Raw genomic sequence first — 24,988 nt, 5'->3', positions numbered from 1 at the left:
TTTATTCAAGTACCTTAATATCTTCATGTTTTCAGGAATCTCTCTAAACATGAACTGCTTTTTTTTGAGGCTGGAAACGTCTTTTTTATTTTAGGAGATGCTGAAGAAGTGTCATCTTTGTATGGAATCAATAGTACAAGCCAAAGATAGACAGGCTGCTGAAGCAAACAAAAATGCCAGCATTTTATTAGAGGAGTTAGACTTGGAAAAGGTAATGATAACCTTTACATGTAAAAATACATACTTTTTTCCTTCCTTCTCCCCCCATTTGTAATCTATTCTTTTTTGTTTCATTTTGTTGTTGCTTTTGCTTTAAATTATGTACATGGATTTCTCTCCAAATTTGGCTCAAGCAGTAGAGATAATTATGAGTATTTAAATATCATTTAAAGAATTTTCTTTGTAACCAAATTAACAAAATTTGATTATAGGAATTTCATTGATCTGTAAGTTAGAAAACCTACCCTTTAGTGCTCAGTGTTAGTCTTATCCCAACTAATGAGCTCATAATCCCCATCCAAATCTTTACTTCATTGCTCTAGACCTTGTAATTTGTTGATAACAGTTGACTAGAAGGACCAGATATTCTACTAAGGCATAACCAACTAGTGAAATACAACCACTTGGTGGAATGTTTAGTAAGTACGTTTTTTAAATGGATGAATTCTCTTGTACTTTTCCTTTTCAGGCAGACTACAGCATCATTTTCATCTGTTCCCAAGGGAAATAGCATACACCAAACAACATGTGGTTTGGGTAGTCCCATCATTTCTTCTTTTCTCCCCTTCCTATCACTCACCATGTCTTCAAGTGAATAATAAAAATAGTAATCATGCAGGAAAAGAATTGGTTGACTTTGAATATTATGGAATACATATTCTACCATACCTTATCATCTATAAAAAGGTTAAAATGCTGTAAAATTTAACGTATACAGTTTAAATTTATAAAGGATATAATGATAATTATACAACCTTTTGTATTTGAGTCAGGTCCATTTTTTACCATTTACTTCTTGACTTTGTTAAGCTATGTATTATTTCATTTTTTCATCTTGCATAAACAGTTTATTCTAATTTAAATGAAAATACGCTGATATTTTCTGGAAAATGTATTAAATATTGGAGATTCTTTATTTAAAAAAATTTCTGATACATATTCTCTGATCAAGCAAAATTAGCCTTTTCAGCCATTTTGAATTGTTTTTAGAGGAACACATTGAGAGTACTTATTGTTATAAACAGTATAACTATTACTTTACCTATTTTCACATTTGTTTTCACCTGATATTTACTTAATGCCTAATAAATACCAGGTAATATAATAGGGTCAAGTATACTAGAATACATATTATTTAGTCTTCTCAGTAAAAAACTATTACCTTCATATTACAGGTGGAGAAGTTGGCTAACTGCCTAAGCTAGGTTAGGATTCGAACCATTTTTTTTTTTTTATTGTAAATTTCCTGGTACCCTCCCCTCCCTTAATTGAAGTTAACTTACCTCTTAGTTCTTTATTCCTAAAGTATTATGACATCCTTTTTCTAATTACTCTCTTATTTTTTAAATGTTAGAATCTCTAAGTAATAATTATTTGATTGTCTATTTTGCATTTTTATGAATCTAAAAAAATGTTTTCTGTAGCCAAACATAGATACCATTATTAAATAAAATCTTTATTTTCTCATAACTTTGATGTTTATAAATTACATTCAATACACAAAATTCATTGCACACCTGTGAGTTACAAAGTAGAAGGCACTTTTTAGGAGATACTCTATTAAGGAGGTCTGTTCTCAATCAACTTCATTGATTTCTTTCTATTACAATAATGTGTTCAGTTTAAACTGTGAAATATGCAAAGATAACAAAAGAAAAATACAATGTCATCATTGTAAGTTAACTAAAGTTATAAACCTTGCATGGTAACTAAAGTTCTCACCTCTACAATTACCTGTGAAGCCTTTTAAGACCCTACATGATGTGTCCACCCACACTATTGCTATACCTCTCTCATCTAATTCTTTTAATCCTTTCTTTTGGTCACTGACTGTGCTCCATCCTTACTGATCAACCTTTCTGTGCTCTTGCTGTGCCTTTTCTCTTGAAGTCCCATGCAGATGCCTCATATTTTATTCTCCCTTCCACAAACACTTCTTATTCTGCTTCCCTTATTTATTTTTACTTTCTAACATTCTAAATACTGTATTTTATTTAGTTATCTTATTTTATCTGTCCCTATCACTCTTAATACTTGCCTTTCCCCCTGTCAGTAATTGATGGATATTGTCAGTTGATAGTGATTTAAATAACTGCAGAGTATACCCCATAGTATGTTTATATTTTGGTCCTTTTATTTTTACAGGGTAAGCCTATTCACTTGGGCCAATATATTTCAAATTTGATACTTTCAGAATACTTTATTAACTACCATCAGCAATATAAGTGTCAGTGTCTTGAATTCTTGACAGCATTTCTTACCTTAATGTTCATAGTTTCAAGAACCTCAGATTTAAAGCAAGTCAAATGGAACTTTCAAATGTTATTACACATTTTTTCATAATGTTAAAACCCAAAGGTGATAAGTAATTTTTACTTATAAATTAATTAGACATAAGTGGATTGTTCCACATGCACTGATACTTTATAACAGTTTTGAATTGGGGTGGTGCATAGATAGAATTCTAAATTATAGAGGAGCTTCTGTATTTCATTATTTCTATTTGAAAAATTACCAGTTTGGGGTCTGATAGGGTTTAGTTCACTATTTTTTAATTATAATTTACATCTAGGAAAATACACTTTTTGCCTTTTGAGAGATGGTACATTCAGGTTCCACCATTTCTGATTTAGAAAAATCGCTGGGGTTGGTTTTATGTCTGGTCTAAATTGATGTTCTACCTGGGAAACTTATTGCTTATGTAAAAATGCTTTTATGATCATCCTAATTTGAAAGTTTGGTTAATAGGATTAACCAAATCCTTGCTGAGAATACTTCACCTTATATTTATCAGATTCATTCCCTTATCACTATTCAGTAAACATTTACTTACTGAGGATTTACTATGTGGTAGAGTCTCCGCTCTGGAGCAGTTTATCTGGTCAAACCATGGAATTTTCAGTCAATCCCTTTTTCACTTAGGGCATTAACAGCTAGATTATGTTCTTGGCGGTTAGAACCCTTAGTGGATATTGTTGAATTGCATTTTTGATATGCTTCACCCTTCCACTTTACTACTTACGCTCTTCCTACCGTTTTCTTTATAAGTGTTCATAACCTTTTAGGGAGCACTGTAAAAATTCCAAAGAGGGATTTTCAGTTGGGGTATTTTTGCCATCACCGCAATCTCAATTTTGTATATTTCATTCTCTGATTAAACTTCCTATCTTTTCAGCTTTACTCCCTTTAGAATTCTACCTCCAACAGTCCTGGCAACACTCTGCTTACCAATAAAGTATAGGATCCATTTAGTCTTTCACCGTTCACTGTTCCTTATTGTTTTCTTTCTCCTTATTTTCATTTGTACCCTAGTAACTAAATGTGTGTAGGGGAAAAAACCTCGATGACTGATTTTACTTTAAACATGTGACAATAAACTGTGTATTTCTCTAGTTTAATCCCTTCTCCCAGCCACGTACTCCACCATTTAATACTTTCTCCTTTCACCTCTGACGTCTCCTTCACCGTCAGTTGATCACCTAGCATTCTACGTCATTGTGAAAAGTGAAGCATCAGAAAACCGCCAAGACTTTTCCCACCTCATCTACCCACCCACCAATCCGGTACCCTTATACTTTCTACCAGTTACTAAATAAACGTCTTGTAACCATTTGTGAACTAGATCCTAGATCCCATCTGGTCTCCCGTACTTAAAACACTGTTGTAACAGTTCTCTTTTCTTCTGTATTGTTTATCCCCCTCTCCTGGATTATTCTCATCATCATACAAATTTATTTCTCCTATTTAAAAAAAACAAACAAACAAAAACCACTTTGATTCCTCCAACCCCCACTGTCCCCAGTTTTCAGCTACAAACCCATTTCTTTACCATCCTTTGCATCAGTCCCCTTTTCTAATTTGCCTATCGCCAACTCTTTTTCTTGAATGTACTCCTGCCAGGTTCTCACTCCCACTCTCACTCCACCAGAACTATACTTTGATGGTCTCAGGTGACTTTGATGCAGCTAAATCCAATGACAAGTTCTCTATCCTTATTGTGCTAAGCCTAGTAACACCTGACGTACTCTCTTCACTTGGCCTTCATTACACTACATGCTCTTAGTTTTTCTCCTACCTCTTCTGTCTCCTTTGCTAGTTCCTCGTTGTCTCCCCTCTTAGTTGGTGAGCCCCTTAGCTCATTACATGATGTCCTTCTTAATCTACTGGTCATCTCATCCTACTTCTTAGCTCTAAATATATACCAGCTAATGCCAAATTTATATTAGCCCAGATACCTTCCCTAAATACCAGTCTCATATATCCAACTTGCTACTCAACATTTGCATTTGGATACCTAACTAGACATCTCATACTTGTGACCCAGTGTGAACTCCAGGTCTTCACCCATCCCAAACCCTCAACCCTCTCTTGTAATTGTTCAGGGTAAAACCTTGAAGTCATCCTTGATTCTTCTCTATCCTCCAGTGTGTTGGAAAAATCTTGTTTCCTTTGTCTTAGAACTGTACTTAGAATGTTAATCACCTTTGATCACCTCTCACCCTGGTTGAAGTCATTAATACCATCTCTTACATTTATTACCCCAGTAGTTATTTAACTGATCTCCCTGATTCCATTATTCTTTATTTTGTTTAGCACTTAGAGTGATCCTCTTACATTATTTAAATCAGTCAGTCTTCTGCTCAAAACCCTCAGAATAAAAATATAAAGTCTTTAAAATGCCCTGCCAGGTAACCAAGATGGCCGATACTCGGACATTCATTTTCTATGTGAGCTGCACTGGTCTACTTGAACATTGCCAGCCTACCTGAAAATGCTTAGAGCTTATGTACTGGCTGTTTTCTTTGCCTGAAATATTTCATACCTTTTAGATGTTTGCTTAAAACTTCACTTTCATGAGGTTTACACAGATCACCCAGTTTAACATCGAAACCCTTTATCTGTATGTACACACTTATCTTCCCCCTGCTCTCGTGTTCCTGTTTGACAATGTACATAACACCTCTTTAAAAACTATGTACAGTTGGCAGGTTTTGAATATACAAATTTAGGTGCTGTGGATCAAACATATTTTGGGGGGAAATGTTACGTCGTTGCTCACCTGTACTTGTAGTTAGGCCTACCATGGTTGCGTCTGTACCAAATGTGTACAGGCTTTTTTTCTTGTCATTATTTCTTAAAAATTACAGTATAACAACTATTTACATAGCATTTATAGTATATTAAATATTATAAGTCTTCTACAGATGATTTAAAGATTTTATTTAGTTAGTTTAGAGAGAGGGGAATGGAGGGATGAAGAAAGGGAGAGAAACATTGATGTGTGAGAGAGATCGGGTTGCCTCTCACACACCCCCAACTGGGGACCTGGCCCGCAACCCAAGCATGTGCCCTGACTGGGAATCAAACTGGTGACCTTTCTGTTCCAAGGCTGGTGCTCAATCCACTGAGCCACACCAGCCAGGGCCTAGAGATGATTTAAAATATACAGCAGGATGTATGTAGGTTATGCACAAATACTAAGCCATTTTATGTAAGGGTCTTAAGCATCCTCATATTTTGTTATCTGCAGTGGAGGAGGGGGCATGGCCCTTGAACCAATCCCCAAAGAATACTGAGGGACATCTGTAATGTGTTTTTAAAAGTATCAGCTGTGTGCCTCCCAAACCCCCAGCTAAATGTTATCTTCCTCAGCTTCATGAGTGCAGGGATATTTTTGTCTAGTTGACTAAGGAGCTTTAAGCTCTAAGACTGGAACCATGCTCAGTACATGACAAGTTATCAATAAATTTTTGTTTGATTCTGCTCCTCACTTTTTCGTGTCTTTTCTGTTGATATCACTGCCCATTATTCAGAAATGAAATCTTAATAGAACTTTGAGCTTCTCACTTACCTTGTTTACCATTCCCTACATTCGTTACATGAGTGTCATAAATTAACTTAATCCAGCGTTTAACACATTAAACCCCCTACATACTAACTATGTCAGTGTCATCATCATCAATTTAACTGAGCTTTGACAGTCTGTGTGAGCCTCTGTTCCATCCACTTGAGTCATCCCTTCTCACTATTTGGTAGGCTTCTGAACAGTCTCCCTTTTGGATAAATGTCTTTGCCTCTGTCACCTTTTGTCTTTAGTCGAATACTTCTTTGTTCCAGTGTAACTTTTCCAGAGTTCCCTAAGTTTTCTAATACAAAGGTGGGAATACCTTACTCCTTCAGAAACCTTGGGTCTCTTTCTAGTCTGCATGGAAAATTCCAAACATTCAGATCCTCCTACCTTAATTTTCCAGGCTCATCACATGATTTTCTACTCCTCACACGTCTCTTTCACTTTCATAGATCCACATTTGTGCAGATGGTGTTTCTTTAGTCAGGACTACTCCTTCCTAAATCCTTAAATTCTCATTTTAAAAATCTAACCTGTCAAACGGTACTTTGTTCCTGAACCCTCAATTAAAAAACACCTGTTGGGTTGGTGCCCTTTCCTTTTCCACAGTGAGGTTGTTCTACAACTTGACTCTTCTTTGAAGCCTCTTCCCTCCCCCACATATACTCCCAGTTCCCCAGTAAGTGAAATGAGGCACAGGTAAATCAAATTTAGGATGTAGACTGAATTTCTTTTTATTATTGCATTTTTCCGTTACTATTTAGTCCCCTCATGCCCTCCTCTCCCCGAAATCACCATACCGTTGTCTGTGTCCATGAGTCCTTTTTCCTTTTTGCTTAATCCCTCCACCTCCTCCCACCCCCTGCCCTTAGCTGTCATCTGTTCTCCATTTATGAGTCTGTTTTGCTTGTCATTTAGATTCCACATATGAGTGAAATTATGTGGTATTTATCTTTCTATGACTGACATGTTTCACTTAGCATAATGTTCTCCAGGTCCATCCATACTGTTGCAAAGGGTAAAATTCTCTTCTTTTTTATGGCTGAACAGCATTCCATTGTGTAAATGTCCCATAGTTGTTTTGTCCACTCATCTACTGACAGACACTTGGGCTGCTTCCATGTCTTGTCAATTGTAAATAATGCTGCAATGAACATAGGGTGCTTATGTTCATTAGTGTTTTGGGTTCCTTCAGATATATTCTCAGAATTGTGGTCGCTGGGTCAAAAGGCGGATCGATTTATAATTTTTTGAGGCATCTCCTTACTGCTTTCCACAGTGGTTGCACCAACTTCCACCAACGGTGCAAAAGAATTCCTCACCAGCACTTGTTTGTTGATTTATTGATGGTAGCCTTTCTGACAGGTGTGGGTGATATGTCATTGTGCTTTAATTTGCATTTCTTTGATGATTAGTGATGTTGAGCCATCTTGTCATATGTCTGTTGGCCATCTATATGTCCTCTTTCCTGAAGGCTTAACTGCCTGAGAAGGTATCAGTTTGTGATTTTCCTGAACTAATGGTGCATTGCCCCAGGTAATAAAAACTTTAAATAAAAGTGGATAAAACCTTTCAGGCACCTAAAAGGGATTATTTGAAAAGGCAGGGGGGAGTATCTAGCAAAAGACTAAAAAAAAAATGAAGTCAGACAAATTCTAATGAAAAATGAATCAATTTTTTTAAGAAAGACTTTATTTGTTTTTAGAGGAAAGGGAAGGGAGGGAGAGAAACACCAATGTGAGAGAGAAACATCATTCGATTGCCTCTCATAGGTGCCCCGACCTCAGCATATTCCTTGTCCAGGAATGGAATCAGTGACCTTTTGCTTTGTGGAACAAAGTTCAAACATCTGAGCCATACCAGTAGGGGCAAAAATAGGTCAGTTTGGCTTATGAGCTTGTCTTTGATCTCTGGTTTCATTAGTTAGGGTATGGTGATATTTTCCATAAACTGAGTGTCACTGTTTTGACACATAATAGTTAAAATACATATAAAATATACAGAGCATTAGACTTTGTGTAGGGAGTACATAGTTTGAAAACATCTATAAAGAGACCTGCAAACAAAATAGTTTGAAGATTTTTCCCACTTTATGAACCAAAGAGGACAATTTAATAGTTAAAATAGCTTATTAAGAGATATTAATACACTTTTAAACTTATTCTTAATTTTTTTACTATGAAAGTAATATGTACTCATTTTGGCAAATAGAAACAGTGTACAGTCATATAAAGTAAAATGAAAAGTCACCATTTTTCAGCTTCCCTTCTCCAGTCCCACTCTCCAGAGGTAGTCACTGGTAAGCCTTTGATTTGTATCCTTAGTCTTTTTTCTGTATTACTACAAACATTCACATTAGGCTGACCTTCCCCTGTGAGTGGGAGAACTGGTCGGCAGTGTGCCTTCTTCATTTCCTAAACAATGTAAATTGTGAGCATTTTCCCAAGTGTATATTGAGAATACTTTTCATGGCTGCCTAGTACTTTGTGAATGTGCGTTGTTAATTTGTCCCCATCCTTTGACGGATTTGCCTTTTTTTCTGTTTATTGCCATTATAATTAATTTTACACCGGAAATTACTGAACCTGTATATTCTCACTAGAGATAAGTACTCATTTTATAAACAATGAATTCTTAGGATAAGTTTGTAACTTTCATATTACGTTTCCAGAAATGTAAATACTTATAACCATAGCAGTATAAGAAACAACTTATTTTCCAAAACTTATGCTGATACTGGGTATCTTTTTTATTTTTGCCAAATTAATGAACAAAACATGGTACCTTGTTATTTTAATTTAGATTTTTTTAGTGATTATGAAGCTACATAGCTCTTTATCACTCACCATTTTTAAAGTCAGATTTTTATCATTAATTTGATCTTGATCTTTTAAAAGTGTTTTCTCTTTACAGAGATTTGAATATGATCCTGGTCAAACAATGAATTGAGCTGTATGACTTTGAATTTTATGGTATCTCAGTTTCCATATGATAAAATGACATTGTGTGCAACTTTTTTCCACAATAAATTCCAATGTTATCATTTTCTTCTCTTGACCCTTTACTAGTTAAGAGAAGAAAGCCGGAGGCTGGCTTTGGCTGCCAAAAGAGAAAAGAGAAAGGAGAAGAGAAGAAAGAAAAAGGAAGAACAAAGAAGAAAACTAGAAGAAATTGAAGCCAAAAATAAAGAGAACTTTGAACTCCAAGCTGCTCAAGAAAAAGAAAAGCATAAAGTTGAAGGTATTTCCTTTAAAACCATCAAATTTGTTTCAATTAATACATTCTATTAAAAGTTATATTTTAAAAATATCAGTAACTTAGGTAAAAATATATTTCTATGTTATTAAGCCCTAAAAGTATTTATATACTATTTTCATTTATAGACTTCTCCCTAGCTTTTTATTATGAAGAACTTCAAACTTACAGACAAATTAAAAGAATGGTACACTTCACCTAGATTTTAAAAATAAACATTTTACCATATTTACTTGTTTTCCTCTAAATATGTATATAGATTTTTTGTAGGCCATCTGAACATAAATTGCAGACATTCTGATATTGCACCTATAAAGTGTCAGCATCTGACATTTGCTTACATAATCGCAATGCCTAAAATACTCAATGATAATTTGATGGTATTATCTATAATCCAGACCATATTCAGATTTTTCTCAAATGAGGGAATTACTTTCAGCTAGGTTCTAACTAAAAGATTATTTGAGATGAGGATGTTGTGAGCAGGAACCATGGCTACTGAGGCACCAAGTCGCATGCAGTGTGTGTGTGCATGTGTGTGTGTATTAGTTTCTCCCTCATTCGGCCTTTTGTTTTGGAAAAAACTGAACTAAAGAAATGTTTAAGATGAGTATGATGAACACCTGAATATCACCTAGATTCTTACAACATTTTGGCACATTCGTTTTGTTTATCTTCTTTCCTCTCTCTTTTTTTGAACAGTTTGCATGTAAGCTGTACGCATCATGTGAAATCACCCCTAAATACTTGAGTGTATTTCACAGAAAAACAACATTATTTTACATAACCACAATAACATCATGACACCTAAGAAATTTAATTATATAAAACATATAATATAGAGTATATATTCATAGTTCCAAGATTGTTTCCGAAATAATTCCTTACAACTGCCTACTATGCATTGTTTAGGACATGGGGGCAGAGAACAGATCGGTCATATCTACCTCATTACTGATGCATGCCGGAATGACTGACTGATGGCTTTATGTCTGGTAGTAGCAAAGTAACTCCTGCTTTTATTTCCCTTGAAGTGCTTAAAGCTAAATATATTCTAAGAACTCTTAGAATTTGCTAATTCATTACCACTACTTTTACAGATGAGCCTGAAGTCTTGACAGAGCCTCCAAGTGCCACAACCACTACTACCATAGGTATATCTGCAACCTGGACAACTTTGGCAGGTTCCCATGGTAAAAGAAATAATACCATTACTACAACCAGTTCAAAGAGGAAAAACAGGAAAAATAAAATTACTCCAGAAAACGTTCAAATTATATTTGATGACCCACTACCAATCTCATACAGTCAGCCAGAGAAGGTGAACGGAGGAGAGTCAAAAAGCAGCAGTACCAGCGAGAGTGGGGACAGTGATAACATGAGGATTTCCAGCTGCAGTGATGAAAGTAGTAACAGCAATAGCAGCCGAAAAAGTGACAATCATTCTCCCGCTGTGGTCACTACCACTGTGACCAACAAGAAACAGCCATCAGTTCTGGTTACATTTCCAAAGGAGGAGAGGAAATCTGTTTCTGGCAAGGCTTCAATAAAGTTAGTTCCAGTTTTTGTTTGTACTATTTATAGTCTCATCGTGAAATGCTTTGTTGGTGAATATTTTGATAAAGCAATCAAATAATGGTAGAACAAAGATTTGCCTTTGTGCTAAAGAAGGCATGATTTCTTTTGATTTAAAAACTAAGCTACTTTTTAGATTTTGTATTAATGAGAATTAAAATTATTTTTACTATGTTATTTATTCATTGTGGTTGTTAAACTTAGCCCATGAAAAGTATTGATTGTGGTTTCTCAGGGATGATTATTGTGATTCAGCTCTGCTAAATCCAACCTCTTGATGCTATCTTTTTAAATATTGGCTTTTCATATTATGTTAAAAAGTGAAAAATATTAAAAAGTAAAAATTAAGTTCATTTACTTACCATATTTATTCCAAAAATAAAAGAATAAAATGATCTAGTTGATAGTCTTTATCAATTAAAAATTCTACACCTGTTCTATATTTAATGTACTTTTCCTCCCTCTGTTAAAGATTGTCAGAGACTGTCAGTGAAGTGACCAGTAATTCTCTATCCACTTGCACAAAATCGGGTCCATCTCCCCTTTCCTCTCCAAATGGGAAGCTAACAGTAGCAAGTCCTAAACGTGGACAAAAGAGGGAAGAAGGATGGAAAGAAGTTGTAAGACGGTAATTGTTTACTTGATTGTTTTTTCTCATTCTTTTTATGTGTTCTGTTTCATAGTGAAATGTGGTTTATTACCTTACAATTAAATTCTTCCAAGTATTCCAGAGGTTGCAAACTCGTGGCCCAAGGCCGAATCCAGCTAACAGAGACAGCCTGCCTCATATTTTAGATGGAAAAACAAAAGTATATGTTAATACTCCTAACATATGGAGCCTTTACATAGAAAGATGACTGGTTTTCGTGGAGAACTAATTTTAAGTTCCTTACAGCGGTAGTGTTTTGTTCAAATTTGTAATCTCAGAGCCTGTGTAATATGTCCTACATGCTTGTAACTATTTGAAAGATGAATAAATACTGGTTTAAAACTATTCTAGCCTTTAAATTACAGGATACCTTTACTTCAAGGATTTTAGGAATAATATAGCTTTATATTTTGCTTGGGGTTTTTTAACTAATGTGTATCAAAAAGTAAGGCAGTATTCCTGAAACTAAAAGTAGTAAGACACTATCTATAAACCCAGAAAGGACGTGATCCATTATAAGTCTTTGGTAACCTATTTTAAAGAACTCCTCAGAAATTCCATTAAAAAATTAAACTTTTGATTATTTTAAATAAGAACTTTTTATCTCTACCTCTGTCTTTGTTTCATACATACACACTAACTTATTCACATATACTATTGAACTAATTGAAACCACAATATCAGAGTACTCTCTATACAAAAGAAAGGTAATTCAGTTTTTCTGCATGCATTTTATATTGTGATATACAAAGATATTTCTAACTAATTTGAAAGTAATAATCACTGACTCATTGTTATTCTCTTTGCAGAAGAAAGAATTGTCAAGTATTTAATTATGTATATAAAGGGCAGGGATCATACCTTACCTTTTAAAAATAAAATAATTTAATATTTAATTAATTCTGAATATTTTACTTGTTCATTAAAGCATAATTGGCTCATTCTCTTTATTGAGAGCTATACTGTATTTTAGAAGTATTCTTTAATTTAGACTGGTCAGAAATGTTTCTACCTTTCCTGAATCTGAATGTTTAAAATTGTAATTAATTTTGTGAGCGTTAGATATGTTTTGCTTTTTTGAAATTCCAGTGAGCTTTTTTTCTTTTTTTCTCACACTACTGAACATCCTTTTAGTGAATTTCCATACCTGGATAATTTTAATGCCTCTGGAAGGATGCAGGGAAACAATCAATTTTTAATACCATCCTTTTGGTTATATATTAAGAATAAAAAGATTGTACCAATCACCCAAATGTACCCAAAAGAAGCCATTCTTGACTCCTTAGACTGGATTAGATACCCCAACTGCTGTGTGTTTAGTAATCCTATTAAAGCTATTACAGTTTTATAATGTGGTGTCTACATAGTCAATATACATGGTGGCAGGAACCCATGTCTCTCTCGCTTTTTGCATTAGCACAGTGCATGTCTACATAGTATGTACTTTACAGATATTTATGAAGGATGAAAGGCAAAAAAGCAAACACTCTTTGGTAAATGAGATGTGAAACTATGGTAAAGCTTTATCTTTCTCCCCCTCTACTCTCTTCTCCCCCTGCTTTGTCCTTCCTGACCCCTCCTGTCCCCCTCCTCTCTTCCTTTTTCCTGTAATTCCTAGTTGCCTATTATCTCCTAGACTCAGAATAGATAGAAGACATTTATTCAACAGTAATTTATACTGTATTTTTAGAATCATATTTCAGTAATACTCTGTCCTCTTATTTTAATCACAACCACTGAGACTAATGGTCTATCTTAATTTATGTTTTCAACTTTTAAACAGGTCAAAGAAAGTATCTGTTCCATCAACTGTGATATCCAGAGTGATTGGAAGAGGAGGCTGTAATATTAATGCTATTCGGGAGTTCACGGGTGCACACATAGATATTGATAAACAGAAAGACAAGACAGGAGACCGGATAATAACTATAAGGCAAAACTTTGTCTCTTATGTTTTCTTCCTTTGTGTTTTGTTGCACTATAGCGTAATAAAATATAAGCATTTGAGTTTTCAATGGAACTTTGTATTTAATAGCACACTTTTCTTAAAATGAGAATTTGAGAAGATAACCTTTACAATATTTTTCTCTGATTTATATGCTCTTGTGAAGTATTTTAAAGGACTGTAAAGGAATTATTTTTGTATGTGTGGCAGAGGTTTAGATTATCTTTTCCTCACATAAACTGCTCATATGACATAGACTTTTTAAGAAGGAATGTGTCTCTAACACATTTTAAGCAATAGATTTCAGTCATTCTTTTAAATTAGCATTTGAGCTGTGTTATTCTGAGATAGTGTCCTTAGAATATGAACTCAGGAATAGATTTAGACCTGAAGTGGATATTTGTCTTGAATATATCTGTGCCTAAATATTTTAAAAATAAAGATGATATTTTAAGAAATTAAAAATTTGGTTGTGAGAGACAGGTGCCTCTTCACATAATAGAAGAGCTAACAGTCATGTAGCTTACCTCAAAAGGAAGGAGGCTGTATTTTGCACTTAGTCCTCCTGTCCTATCTTATTTTTTCCCTTTCCTGGGATAGGTGGGTAGGTAGCCCACCTTATCTAGAGCAAAGGGATGCAGGTACCCTTTACAAGTAATTTTTCCTTGAGGGTTTCCATAAGGCTTTCCTTGCAATCAAATATTTTCCTGGAGATCCATCTCTTGCATTTGACCTTATGGTTATTGTTGGCATTATCAGAATTCCTCTCATTTTTTTTTTTTATTTTTTTTATTTTTTTAATTTAATTTATTTATAATTCCTCTCATTTTTGAGACATCATTTCAGAGGAATTAATAATGTTATTCTTAATCAATATATTGTAGATAGGGTCATCATAGGTACCAGGATTTAAAATAAAATGCTCTTTTCTTAGTTGTATTATTTTCTTTGTTTATTTGTATTACTTTTAGTATTAGTCATCCGCTTAACTTTACAGTAACATTATGGATTAAATGGACTTTTAAGTGTAGTGGTTTTTCTAACTGTAATGTATTTTACATAGGAAAATTATTTCTTAGTCTAAGGAAACAGTAGTAACATGAATTTCTAGAAAATCACTATTCCTTTGAAAAACACAGTGGCATATCAGGACAGTTTATGGCTTTATCTGCAGAATACCTCAAGCAAAGTCAGAAAATTGCTGCTTAACTTTGGTTATTGTTCTCTGTATGTACATATATACATACAAATGAATTTTGGCTTTACATATTAAAAAATAGACCTAATTCTTTTCGTCAACTTACAGGGGTGGCACTGAATCAACAAGACAAGCAACTCAGTTGATCAATGCTCTGATCAAGGATCCAGACAAAGAAATTGATGAACTTATTCCAAAGAACCGTTTGAAAAGCTCCTCAGCAAATTCCAAAATAGGGTCATCAGCACCTACCACCACTGCTGCTAACAGTTCCTTAATGGGAATTAAAATGACGACTGTAGCTCTGTCATCAACATCTCAAACTGCCACAGCACTCACTGTGCCTGCAATTTCTTCTGCATCTACTCACAAAACCATTAAGAACCCAGTAAATAATGTGAGGCCTGGTTTTCCAGTTTCCCTTCCATTAGCATATCCTCCTCCACAGTTTGCACATGCTTTGCTTGCTGCTCAGACTTTCCAGCAGATCCGTCCACCAAGGTTGCCCATGACCCACTTTGGAGGTACTTTTCCACCAGCTCAATCTACTTGGGGTCCTTTTCCTGTCAGGCCTTTGAGCCCTGCCAGAGCTACTAACTCGCCTAAGCCTCACATGGTGCCTCGCCATAGCAATCAGAATAGCAGTGGTTCTCAGGTGAATTCAGCAGGTTCTTTAACTTCAAGTCCAACAACAACAACCAGTTCATCAGCTTCAACGGTGCCTGGTACATCTACAAATGGCAGTCCAAGTTCACCTTCCGTCAGGAGGCAGCTTTTTGTCACAGTTGTGAAGACATCCAATGCCACCACCACAACAGTCACAACCACAGCAAGCAACAACAGCACTGCACCTACAAATGCCACATACCCTATGCCTACTGCCAAAGAACACTACCCAGTATCGTCCCCATCTTCCCCATCACCACCAGCCCAGCCAGGAGGGGTTTCTAGAAACAGCCCTTTGGATTGTGGAACAGCATCTCCAAATAAAGGGGCATCTTCCTCTGAACAGGAAGCAGGTAGTCCACCAGTAGTAGAAACAACAAATAGTAGACCTTCAAACAGCAGCAGTTCTTCTGGGAGTTCATCAGTTCATTCTGCTCAGCAACAACCTCCAGGATCTGTTTCTCAGGAGCCAAGACCACCTCTTCAGCAGTCTCAGGTTCCTCCCCCGGAAGTTAGAATGACTGTTCCTCCTTTAGCAACAACAAGTTCTGCTCCAGCGGCAGTGCCTTCTACTGCCCCAGTGACTTACCCTATGCCTCAGACACAAATGGGATGCTCCCAGCCTGCTCCGAAAATGGAAACCCCTGCTATTAGACCACCCTCTCATGGCACAACTGCCCCTCACAAGAATCCAGCTCCAGTGCAAAATTCATCTGTTGCAGTCCTCAGTGTCAATCACATTAAAAGACCTCATAGTGTTCCCTCTTCTGTTCAGCTACCTTCAACCTTAAGTACACAAAGTGCTTGTCAAAATTCAGTACATCCAGCAAATAAGCCTATTGCTCCCAATTTCAGTGCGCCCTTACCGTTTGGGCCCTTTAGCACATTGTTTGAAAATAGCCCTACTTCTGCTCATGCCTTCTGGGGAGGATCTGTTGTTTCATCTCAGTCAACACCAGAATCTATGCTATCAGGAAAATCCTCGTATTTGCCAAATTCAGATCCTTTACATCAGTCTGATACTTCCAAAGCTCCAGGTTTCAGACCGCCATTACAGAGACCCGCTCCAAGTCCCTCAGGTAAGTTTGTATTTCCTAATCCTCTGCAGCTGCTCATTTCCACAAGTGATGTGAAAATTCCTAGTCCTTTTCTAGTAGTTTTACTCTCAGCCAGATGAGCAGAGATTGCTATATTCGTGTAACTCCAATGCTTTAATCTTTTCAGAACTATGGATTTTATTTTGAATTTCCTATAAATTATCAAGCATATTTTTCTCTCAAAATAAAAAAGTCTCCTATGTTTTAACTTAACAAGATAATGCGATCAAAAGTTAGCTATTGTTTGAACTAAAATATTAATATAATTAACAAAATAATTTTACAATTTGATTTCATTTGATTGTTTTTAAAATAATGACAAAAATATACAGGTACGTAGTTTAATAGGATAGCCACTAACCATATGTACTATTTAAACTAAAGTGATATAAAGAACTTTATATAACTTTATAAAGTTCTGTATATAACTTTAAATTGACTAAAATAAACTTAGATTTATTTTAGTCAAGCTGGTCTTATTTCTTTTAATTTGTTTCCTGTCTCATTGACAGTTGTTACTGCATAAGTTTAAGGTGTACAGCATGATGGTTTGACTTACATATATAGTGAATTGATCACTGCAGTTAAGTTTCGTTAGCATGCGTCATTTCATGTAGGTACAATACAAAGAAAAACCAAAACAAATTATCTTCCCCGTGATGTGAATTTGAACTCTTAGAATTTACTCTCTAGCAACTTTTATATATACCATGTTTTGCTGTGGTATAATGTGTGCTTTTTTGCCCAAATTTTTTGGGGAAAAAGAGGGGCGTACATTACACATGGGTAGTACTAATTCCATACCTATATAAATGTTTTTAATTCTTTTATTTTGCTTATACATTAAAAGTGTAACTCCAGAGAGCAGCAACGATATCTGTATGCAAAATAATACCGTGGAATACAATAATCGGTTTTGTTTCTAAATATAAATAAATAAATAATTGAATTAAAAAACTAAAATGAAAGATTTTTTTTTCCTGTAAGTTTGGGCTAAAAACATGGGTGTGCATTGTACACGGGAGCGTGTTATACACAGCAACATACAGTGTTATATACTGATGTTAACTATAGTCATCATTTGTACGTTACATCCCTAGTACTTCTTTATCCTACATTGGAAATTTGTATCTTTAGCCACCTTCCTTCATTTTCCCTCCTCCCACCCCCCAAAATTTAATCTCTTTTTGTAGAGTGTTTATTTTTAAATTCCACATATAAGTGAGATTCACAGTATTTGTCTTTCTCTGACTTTTTTCACTTAGTGCAGGGGTGTCAAAGTCATTTTCACTGGGGGCCACATCAGCCTCTCAATTGCCTTTAAAGGGCCGAAGGTAGTTTCAACTCCTTAACAGTTAAGGAGTAGTTACATTTATACAGTCCTAAAATTATTTCAGCCCTTTGAAGGCAACCTCAATGCTGATGTGGCCCCTGGTGAAAATGAATTTGACACCCCTGACTTAGTGTAATGCCCTCAAGGTCAACCCATTGTAAAAAATGGCAGGATTATTTTTTATGGTTGAATAATATTCCGATATATATATATCACAACCTCTTTATTCATTTATTTACCAAATGGACACTTAGGTTGTTTATATATCTTGGCTATTGTAAATAACACTGCTATAAACACGGGAGTGCAGATATCCTTTTGAGTCAGTATTTTTTGTTTCCTTTGGATATATTCCAAGAAATGGAATTGGTGAGTCTATATGATAGTTCTGTTTTCAGTTTTTTGATGATCTTCCATATTGTTTTCCTTGGTGTGTGTAAGCTGGTGATATTTCAAATGCAAAATAAACACATGTCTCTAGTAGCTACCATATTGGACAGTACAACCATTGAACCACATATATTATAGAAAGTTCTGTTAGTGCTGATATTTATAAAGTATATTTGAAGTGATTGCTTTATTACTTTGAAATAATTTTAGATTTAGAGAAGAGTTTTTCTGTAATTGCTGCTTTCCCTAAGGTAAACATGTTACATAACCATGATGCATTTATTAAAACTAAGAAATTAATACTAGTAGAATATAACTAACTAAACTGCAGGCCTTACTCAGAGTCCATCAGTTTTTTTTCCCAATAATGTCCTTTTTCTGTTACAGTGTCTAATCCAGGATACCAAGTTGCATTTAGAACTATGTGTTGTAATATGAACATTTCAAGCAATTAAAGATAATCCATGCAAGCCATAGACAAACCTATGGTCCATGGGCCAAATATGACTGGCTGCCTGTCTTAATATGTAATTTTTTAAAACAGATATAACATTGTGTAAGATTTTTTAAATATATTTTTAATTTTTTTTAAAGAATAATATTAGTGACACAAAAGGAGGAAATTCAGATTTTAGTATTCATAAAGTTTTGTTGAAACACAGCCATGCCCAATCATTTAATATTGTTATAACTGCTTTCATGCTTTAATGATAGACCAAAAATATTTACTGACTGGCCCCGTACAGAAAGGTTGCCGACGTGATCTGTGTTATTAAAGATGGGGCATTTTGTTAACAAGAAATTTCTAAATTTAATATGAACTGAATGTTATTTTTACCTGTTTCTTTAACATGTAACTATTGGGTTAGCCAAAAAGTCTTTATGGTTTTTTCCATAAAAGATACATTTTTCATTTTCACAAATACTTTATTGATTTGGATATTTTGAGTATGTGGGCTATCTCCTGCCTGGTATAACCTTGATCTCAGTTAATGTCTCCATTTGATCACTGTGAACTTCAACTGGTCTACCTGACCATGGAGCATCGACCAGCAAGAAATCTCCAACACAAAACTTTGCAAACCACTTTTGACACATTCAGTCAGTCACAGCCCTTCTCCATACACTGAACAAATATTTTTCTGCATTTCAATTGTGGTTTTACCTCTCTTGAAATAATAAAGAATAATATGCTGAAAACATTGCATATTCTATTTTCAGTATTAAAATGGCTACACAAAAATTCACCAGTTTTGTAAAGTTTTTAAAAAATGAATGCTAATATGACAACTGTCACAATACAGTCAAACAAAATTGTTTCAAATGAACTTAAATAAACTCAGTGCTACTAGAGCCATGTTACTGATAAAACCAAACGAACTTTCTGGCCAACCCAATATAATGTAATTCCATCAGTAAATATTTCTTTGCTAGGGGTTTATTTAAATACTTATGTGTACTTTCAAAACCAAAACAGTATAATCTACGAGGGGGCGCCCAAAAAGAACTGGAATTATCATCGAAGGGCAGGCCCCTTGTATGTAGTACAGGCTTGCCCTGCTAGGTGAGTGTTTTAGAAACCCATCTGTATCCATGTACCAGCTGGCATTGTTGTGAGAGGCTGTTTTTGGCTTCAGTGAATTTTTTTTGAAGAGTCTTTCAACATGTTTGCCCATTTCATGATGGGTTACTCACGAGCACACCTGCCCACATTGAGCCGAGTGTTCAGCAATTTTTGACCAAAAACAGCTTGACCCTCATGCCCCTCCCTCCCTGTTCACCCAATCTCACCGCGAGCAACTTTTGTTGTTTCCCTGGATGAAACAAGTCCTCAAAGGGAATAGTGATGTGGAAGAGGTGAAACAAAATAAAAAAAAGCAAAAACACTAAAAGACATCAAAATCAGCGAGTTCAAAAACTGTTTTGAGCAGTGGAAAAAAGTCTTGATAGGTGTATTGCATCAAATGGAGAGTACTTTGAAGGTGACTGAAGTTTAAATGTGTATGAATAAATGAATTCTGTTTTTTGGGGATCTACCCTCATATAATTTGATTTTAAAAGATACAATAATACATTGGAAGTGCTTTTATATTTCATTTTATAATAGTTGGAATTTAGTGGTAATGCTTCACCTTTCAAAAAATGAAAACCTAGGTGATGTGCTGAGAAAGACTAAAATTAAGATTTAGAGAAAAAGGAAATTCTTATTTTCCATAAAGATATAGTAAGCTCTGTAAGGGAGGTGAGATTGGGGGGCGGTGGTTATAGTTGATGAGAGCCAAAGTTAGCAATGAATTTTAACTTGAGGGTCCATCATATGACAGTTCACTAGATTGAGGTCAAAACAGTCATGTTTGCCTTTACAGCTACTCCACTATTACTGCACCCAAGAAAATTAACATCAATTCAGTAATGGCACCAGATATGCAATAACTTCATCCCAAATTTACTTTTATGTCTGTATGTGTGTTTTTTTTTCCTTTTGATCCCAGATCAAATCAATATTCACACATTACTTTTGACTGTTACATCTTGTTATTCTTCCCAAGTCTAAAACATCTTACTACCTTCCTTTGTTCTTCTTGATATTTGAATCCTCTGCACAGAGTCGAATTGTCCTAAAAAATGTCCCACATTTTAGATCTATTTTTTTTAATCCATGATTACATTCAGGTTGGACATTTCTAACAGGAACATTAGATAGGTGGTGTTTCTTTGTAAAGAGTTTGTTTTTTAGAGAGAGGGGAAGGAAAGGAGAAGAGAGGGAGACAAACATGGAAGTGAGGATGAAAAAGATCAGTTACCTCTCATAGGTGCCCCTACTGGGGACCTGAGCTGCATCCCTGGCACATGCCCTGACCTGGAATCAAACCAGTGACCTTTTGCTTTGCAGGAGGATGCCCAACCAAGTCACACTGGTCAGGGCCATAGGTAGTGTTTTAAACCTCACACTGCAGTACCTCTGGAGGCAATGGCAGATTGTGCCACTGTTGGTTATAGAAGGTACGGCCACTTAGCTAAGGTGCTGATTAACAGATCCCTCTGTTGGAGTAGTGTAGCCACAGCCTTTCCTTTTTCCCCTATAGTTTTCTTAAAACTTTATTAATTGTTATACCACTTTTAGGTTTACAGCAAAATTAAGAGGAAAGTACAGAGATTTCTTATATACACCTGTCCTCACAAAGGCATAGCCTCTCTCATTAACATCCCCTACCAGACTGGTACTTTGTTACAGTGATGAACCTACATTAACATATCCATATCAAGGTCCTTGATATGGATATGGATTTACTATTACATTAGGGATTACTCTTGGTGATACATATTCCAAGGGTTAAGACCTCTGTGTTTTACCTATTCATCCTTCCTCACTGCCTAAACTTTTTAAAGATAAAATTTTTATGCAACTCCTCGGCCATTAAACCTATTTAAATTACAATATTGATGTTAAAGCTACATGTATTTTATAATTGATAAAATATCAAATATTAAAATTCTGTTTTCCTTGATAATTATTTTTTATAGTTGTGTTTATAAAATAAAGGGGGAAATGGTGAGTCAATGGAGAAGAAATAAGCAGAGAGACGTTTTAATCTAAAATATTTTTGGATATATTAGGGGCTTCTTAGAATTTTAAGTTTTTCTAATTATTTTTCTTAGGGTAGGGTAACTTATAAATTACAGTTATCTTCTACATTATAGGTATTGTCAATATGGACTCACCATATGGCTCTGTAACACCTTCTTCTACACATTTGGGAAACTTTGCCTCAAACCTGTCAGGAGGTCAGATGTACGGACCTGGGGCACCCCTTGGAGGAGCACCCGCAGCTGCGAACTTTAACAGACAGCATTTTTCCCCACTTAGTTTGTTGACCCCATGTTCATCAGCATCCAATGGTGAGTATTATACACTGTACTTTCATAAGAAGAGTTTGCATTTGTTTCCTTAAAAACAAAAGGATTTAAGTTTTTCAAAGTTTGGAATTTTTAACTCTTAAAGCTTACCATAAATTTAATACTATATAAAAGTGTAATTTGTATGCATGGCAAAAATTTATGAAACTAGGGAGAATTTCAATTGAATTTCTAGGTTTTTTAATTACTGAAATCAGCCCTGGCTGGTGTAGCTCAGTGGATTGAGCACAGGCTGTGAACCAAAAGGTCACCAGTTCAGTTCCCAGTCAGCGCATGCCTGGGTGGTGGGCCAGGTCCCCAGTGGGAGCCATGTGAGAGGCAACCACACACTGATGTTTCTCTCCCTTTCTCTCTCCCTCCCTTCCCCTCTCTCTAAAAATAAATAAATAAAATCTTTTAAAAAGAAATAAATTACTGAAATCAACCTTAATAAGTTATATCAAATGTAGGATATTTTATTAGAGTTGATTCCTAAGAGGAATTATTTGTTGAGGGGGAACAAACCTTATTGTACCGCTTATTGATTTATCTTCACTTTTAGATTTATTTGAGAACACAGCTACCAAGGAAAAAGATTTCTAGCCTTAAAAGTATAAATATCACATGCTTTTTGTCCACCTTTAAATCTCATTTACTACATTAACAGCACGACTATCAGATGTGTATTTTTAACTGTAGTCAGACTTTGGAAGCAATGATTAGATTTTCAAACTAAGGAAGATCATCTACAAATAGGAAATTTGACTTATATTAAGAGAATTATGTAGTAAAGTTATTGGGTTTTTGTGTTTCTGGTATTCAGTTTCTTTGTGTGAAGATAGAAATATGAAATTGCTTTCTCCTTTAGGAAATTATAATAAGAACCATTTTTTTAAACTGAATTTCTTTCTAAGAGTATCAGAACCCAGTTAATACAGCCTGGTTAACTGAACGAAATAGAAAAATAAATAAATAAATATTAAAGAGATGCCAGTTAAAGTATGAAGTTGTGAATTTACATTCTGTATAGTTTTTGTGTGTGTGTTTGTCAAATAATGAAGAATATCACAAAGAAAGAATATTTAATTAATCCTTGCACAGATTACCCTAAAGAAGAAGAAATGGTTTAAGAAAGAATTCAAAGTGATTGTGATTGTGAATATGCCACAAATAAGAAATGTAAGAAATGTTAAGAAATGTTAAAATAATGTACCAATATAAGAAGAAAATAATGTACCCTTCAGGGGAAAGACAAATAGAGTTCAGACAGATCTTCAGTTCTACTTAGGACATTTGTTTAATATTGTGGATAAGCAATTCTAATACTCTATGAGATGCACTGTAGGACTGAGAAAATGAATAAGTATATTGATGATGATGTGATCTAGATATTCTGTACATTGAAACAGAATGTTGGAAGGTTACTGTTATTTTGCTTTTGCTTTTGTTTTTGGAAGGATACAGGAAAGGAAAGAGAAACTAGATCATATACAGAGGTTAGGGCAGGCTCCCAGGAAGGGGCCTGGGGGAAGGTAAGATTCATTCATCCCTTTTTCTAATCATCCTTCCTGCCTGCCTTCCTGCCTACTTCCTTTGACTACCATATTTTGCCGTGTATAATGTGTACCTTTTTGCCCAAATTTTTGAGGGAAAAATAAGGATGCACATTATACATGGGCGTAATGATTACATGCCATGGATATTATAATGGGTGTGATAACCCTGTGTATAACGCACACAGAAATGTGGGTGCGCATTATACACAGGAGTGCATTATGCACGGCAAAATATGGTATGTCTTGGTTTTAGTTGTTCTGGGTTGATTTTTCACAGGTATGTAATTCTGCCCTTTTAATACATAATTTAAAAAACAATTTAAAAAAACTTTGTTTATCTTTTGTGTTTACACCATCTTGTGTTCCTTATAGTTCAATTTAGTCTTTTCTAGAGTTTATTTCATTTCTAATACTTTCCTAAATCTTGCATGTTGTTTCCAGTTTTACTAATTCTGAATTACGCTGTTCTTTCATATATTTTTATGACTCACTTTGGAATTTTATAGTTTCATTTTTTTCTTTTTTAAAATATATTTTATTGATTATGCTATTACTGTTGCCCCAATTTTTCCCCCTTTCCCCCCCTCTACCTGGTAATTCCCTTTCCCTCCAGTAACACGCCCCCAGTTCCTGTCCATGGCTCGTGCATATAAGTTCTATGGCTTCTCTATTTCCTATACTATTCTTAAGCCCCACTGTCTATTTTCTACCTACCATTTATGCTTCTTATTCCCTGTACCTTTTCCCTCATTCTCCCCTTTCCACCTCCCAGCTGATAATCCTCCATATGATCTCCATTTCTGTGATTCTGTTCCTGTTCTAGTTGTTTGCTTAGTTTGTTTTTGTTTTTTTAGGTTCAGTTTTGATAGTTGTGAGTTTGTTGTCATTTTCCTGTTCATAGTTTTTTTCTTCTTTTTCCTAAATAAACCCCTTTAACATTTCATATAAATAAGAGCTTGATGATGATGAACTCCTTTAGCTTGACCTTGTCTGGGAAGAACTTTATCTGCCCTTCCATTCTAAATGATAGCTTTGCTGGATAGAGTAATCTTGGATGTAGGTCCTTCTTGCCTTTCATGACTTCGAATATTTCTTTCCATCCCCTTCTTGCCTGCAAGGTTTCTTTTTGAGAACTCAGCTGATGGTCTTACGGGAACTCTTTTGTAGGTAACTCTCTCCTTTTCTCTTGCTGCTTTTTAAGATTCTCTCCTTATCTTTAACTTTTGGTATTTTAATTATGATGTGTCTTGGTGTGTTTCTCTTTGGGTCTAACTTGGGACTCTCTGTGCTTCCTGAACTTATATATATATATGTATATTTCCTTCACCAAATTAAGGAAGTTTTCTTTAACTTTTTCAAG

At 35.1% G+C, this 24,988-nt stretch overlaps 1 protein-coding gene across 5 annotated transcripts in view; it reads left to right on the top strand.

Annotated features, from left to right (window-relative positions):
• ANKRD17 (ankyrin repeat domain 17) overlaps positions 1-24,988 on the top strand; it is a 144,810-nt gene that overhangs the window by 109,891 nt on the left and 9,931 nt on the right. For all 5 annotated transcript variants that reach the window (XM_024579605.3, XM_024579598.3, XM_024579588.3 and 2 more), the window contains 7 exons: positions 95-211; positions 9,136-9,307; positions 10,423-10,873; positions 11,370-11,525; positions 13,330-13,479; positions 14,798-16,434; positions 21,878-22,075. In XM_024579605.3, coding sequence (XP_024435373.2) covers positions 95-211; positions 9,136-9,307; positions 10,423-10,873; positions 11,370-11,525; positions 13,330-13,479; positions 14,798-16,434; positions 21,878-22,075 — 2,881 coding nt within the window. The remainder of the gene's footprint in view (positions 1-94; positions 212-9,135; positions 9,308-10,422; positions 10,874-11,369; positions 11,526-13,329; positions 13,480-14,797; positions 16,435-21,877; positions 22,076-24,988) is intronic.

This window comes from Desmodus rotundus, chromosome 4, assembly GCF_022682495.2.
Source record: "Desmodus rotundus isolate HL8 chromosome 4, HLdesRot8A.1, whole genome shotgun sequence".
In the NCBI taxonomy this organism is placed as follows: domain Eukaryota; kingdom Metazoa; phylum Chordata; class Mammalia; order Chiroptera; family Phyllostomidae; genus Desmodus; species Desmodus rotundus.
The sequence above is the reverse complement of the archived record's forward strand: the minus strand, read 5'-3'. Positions and strand labels throughout refer to the sequence as shown.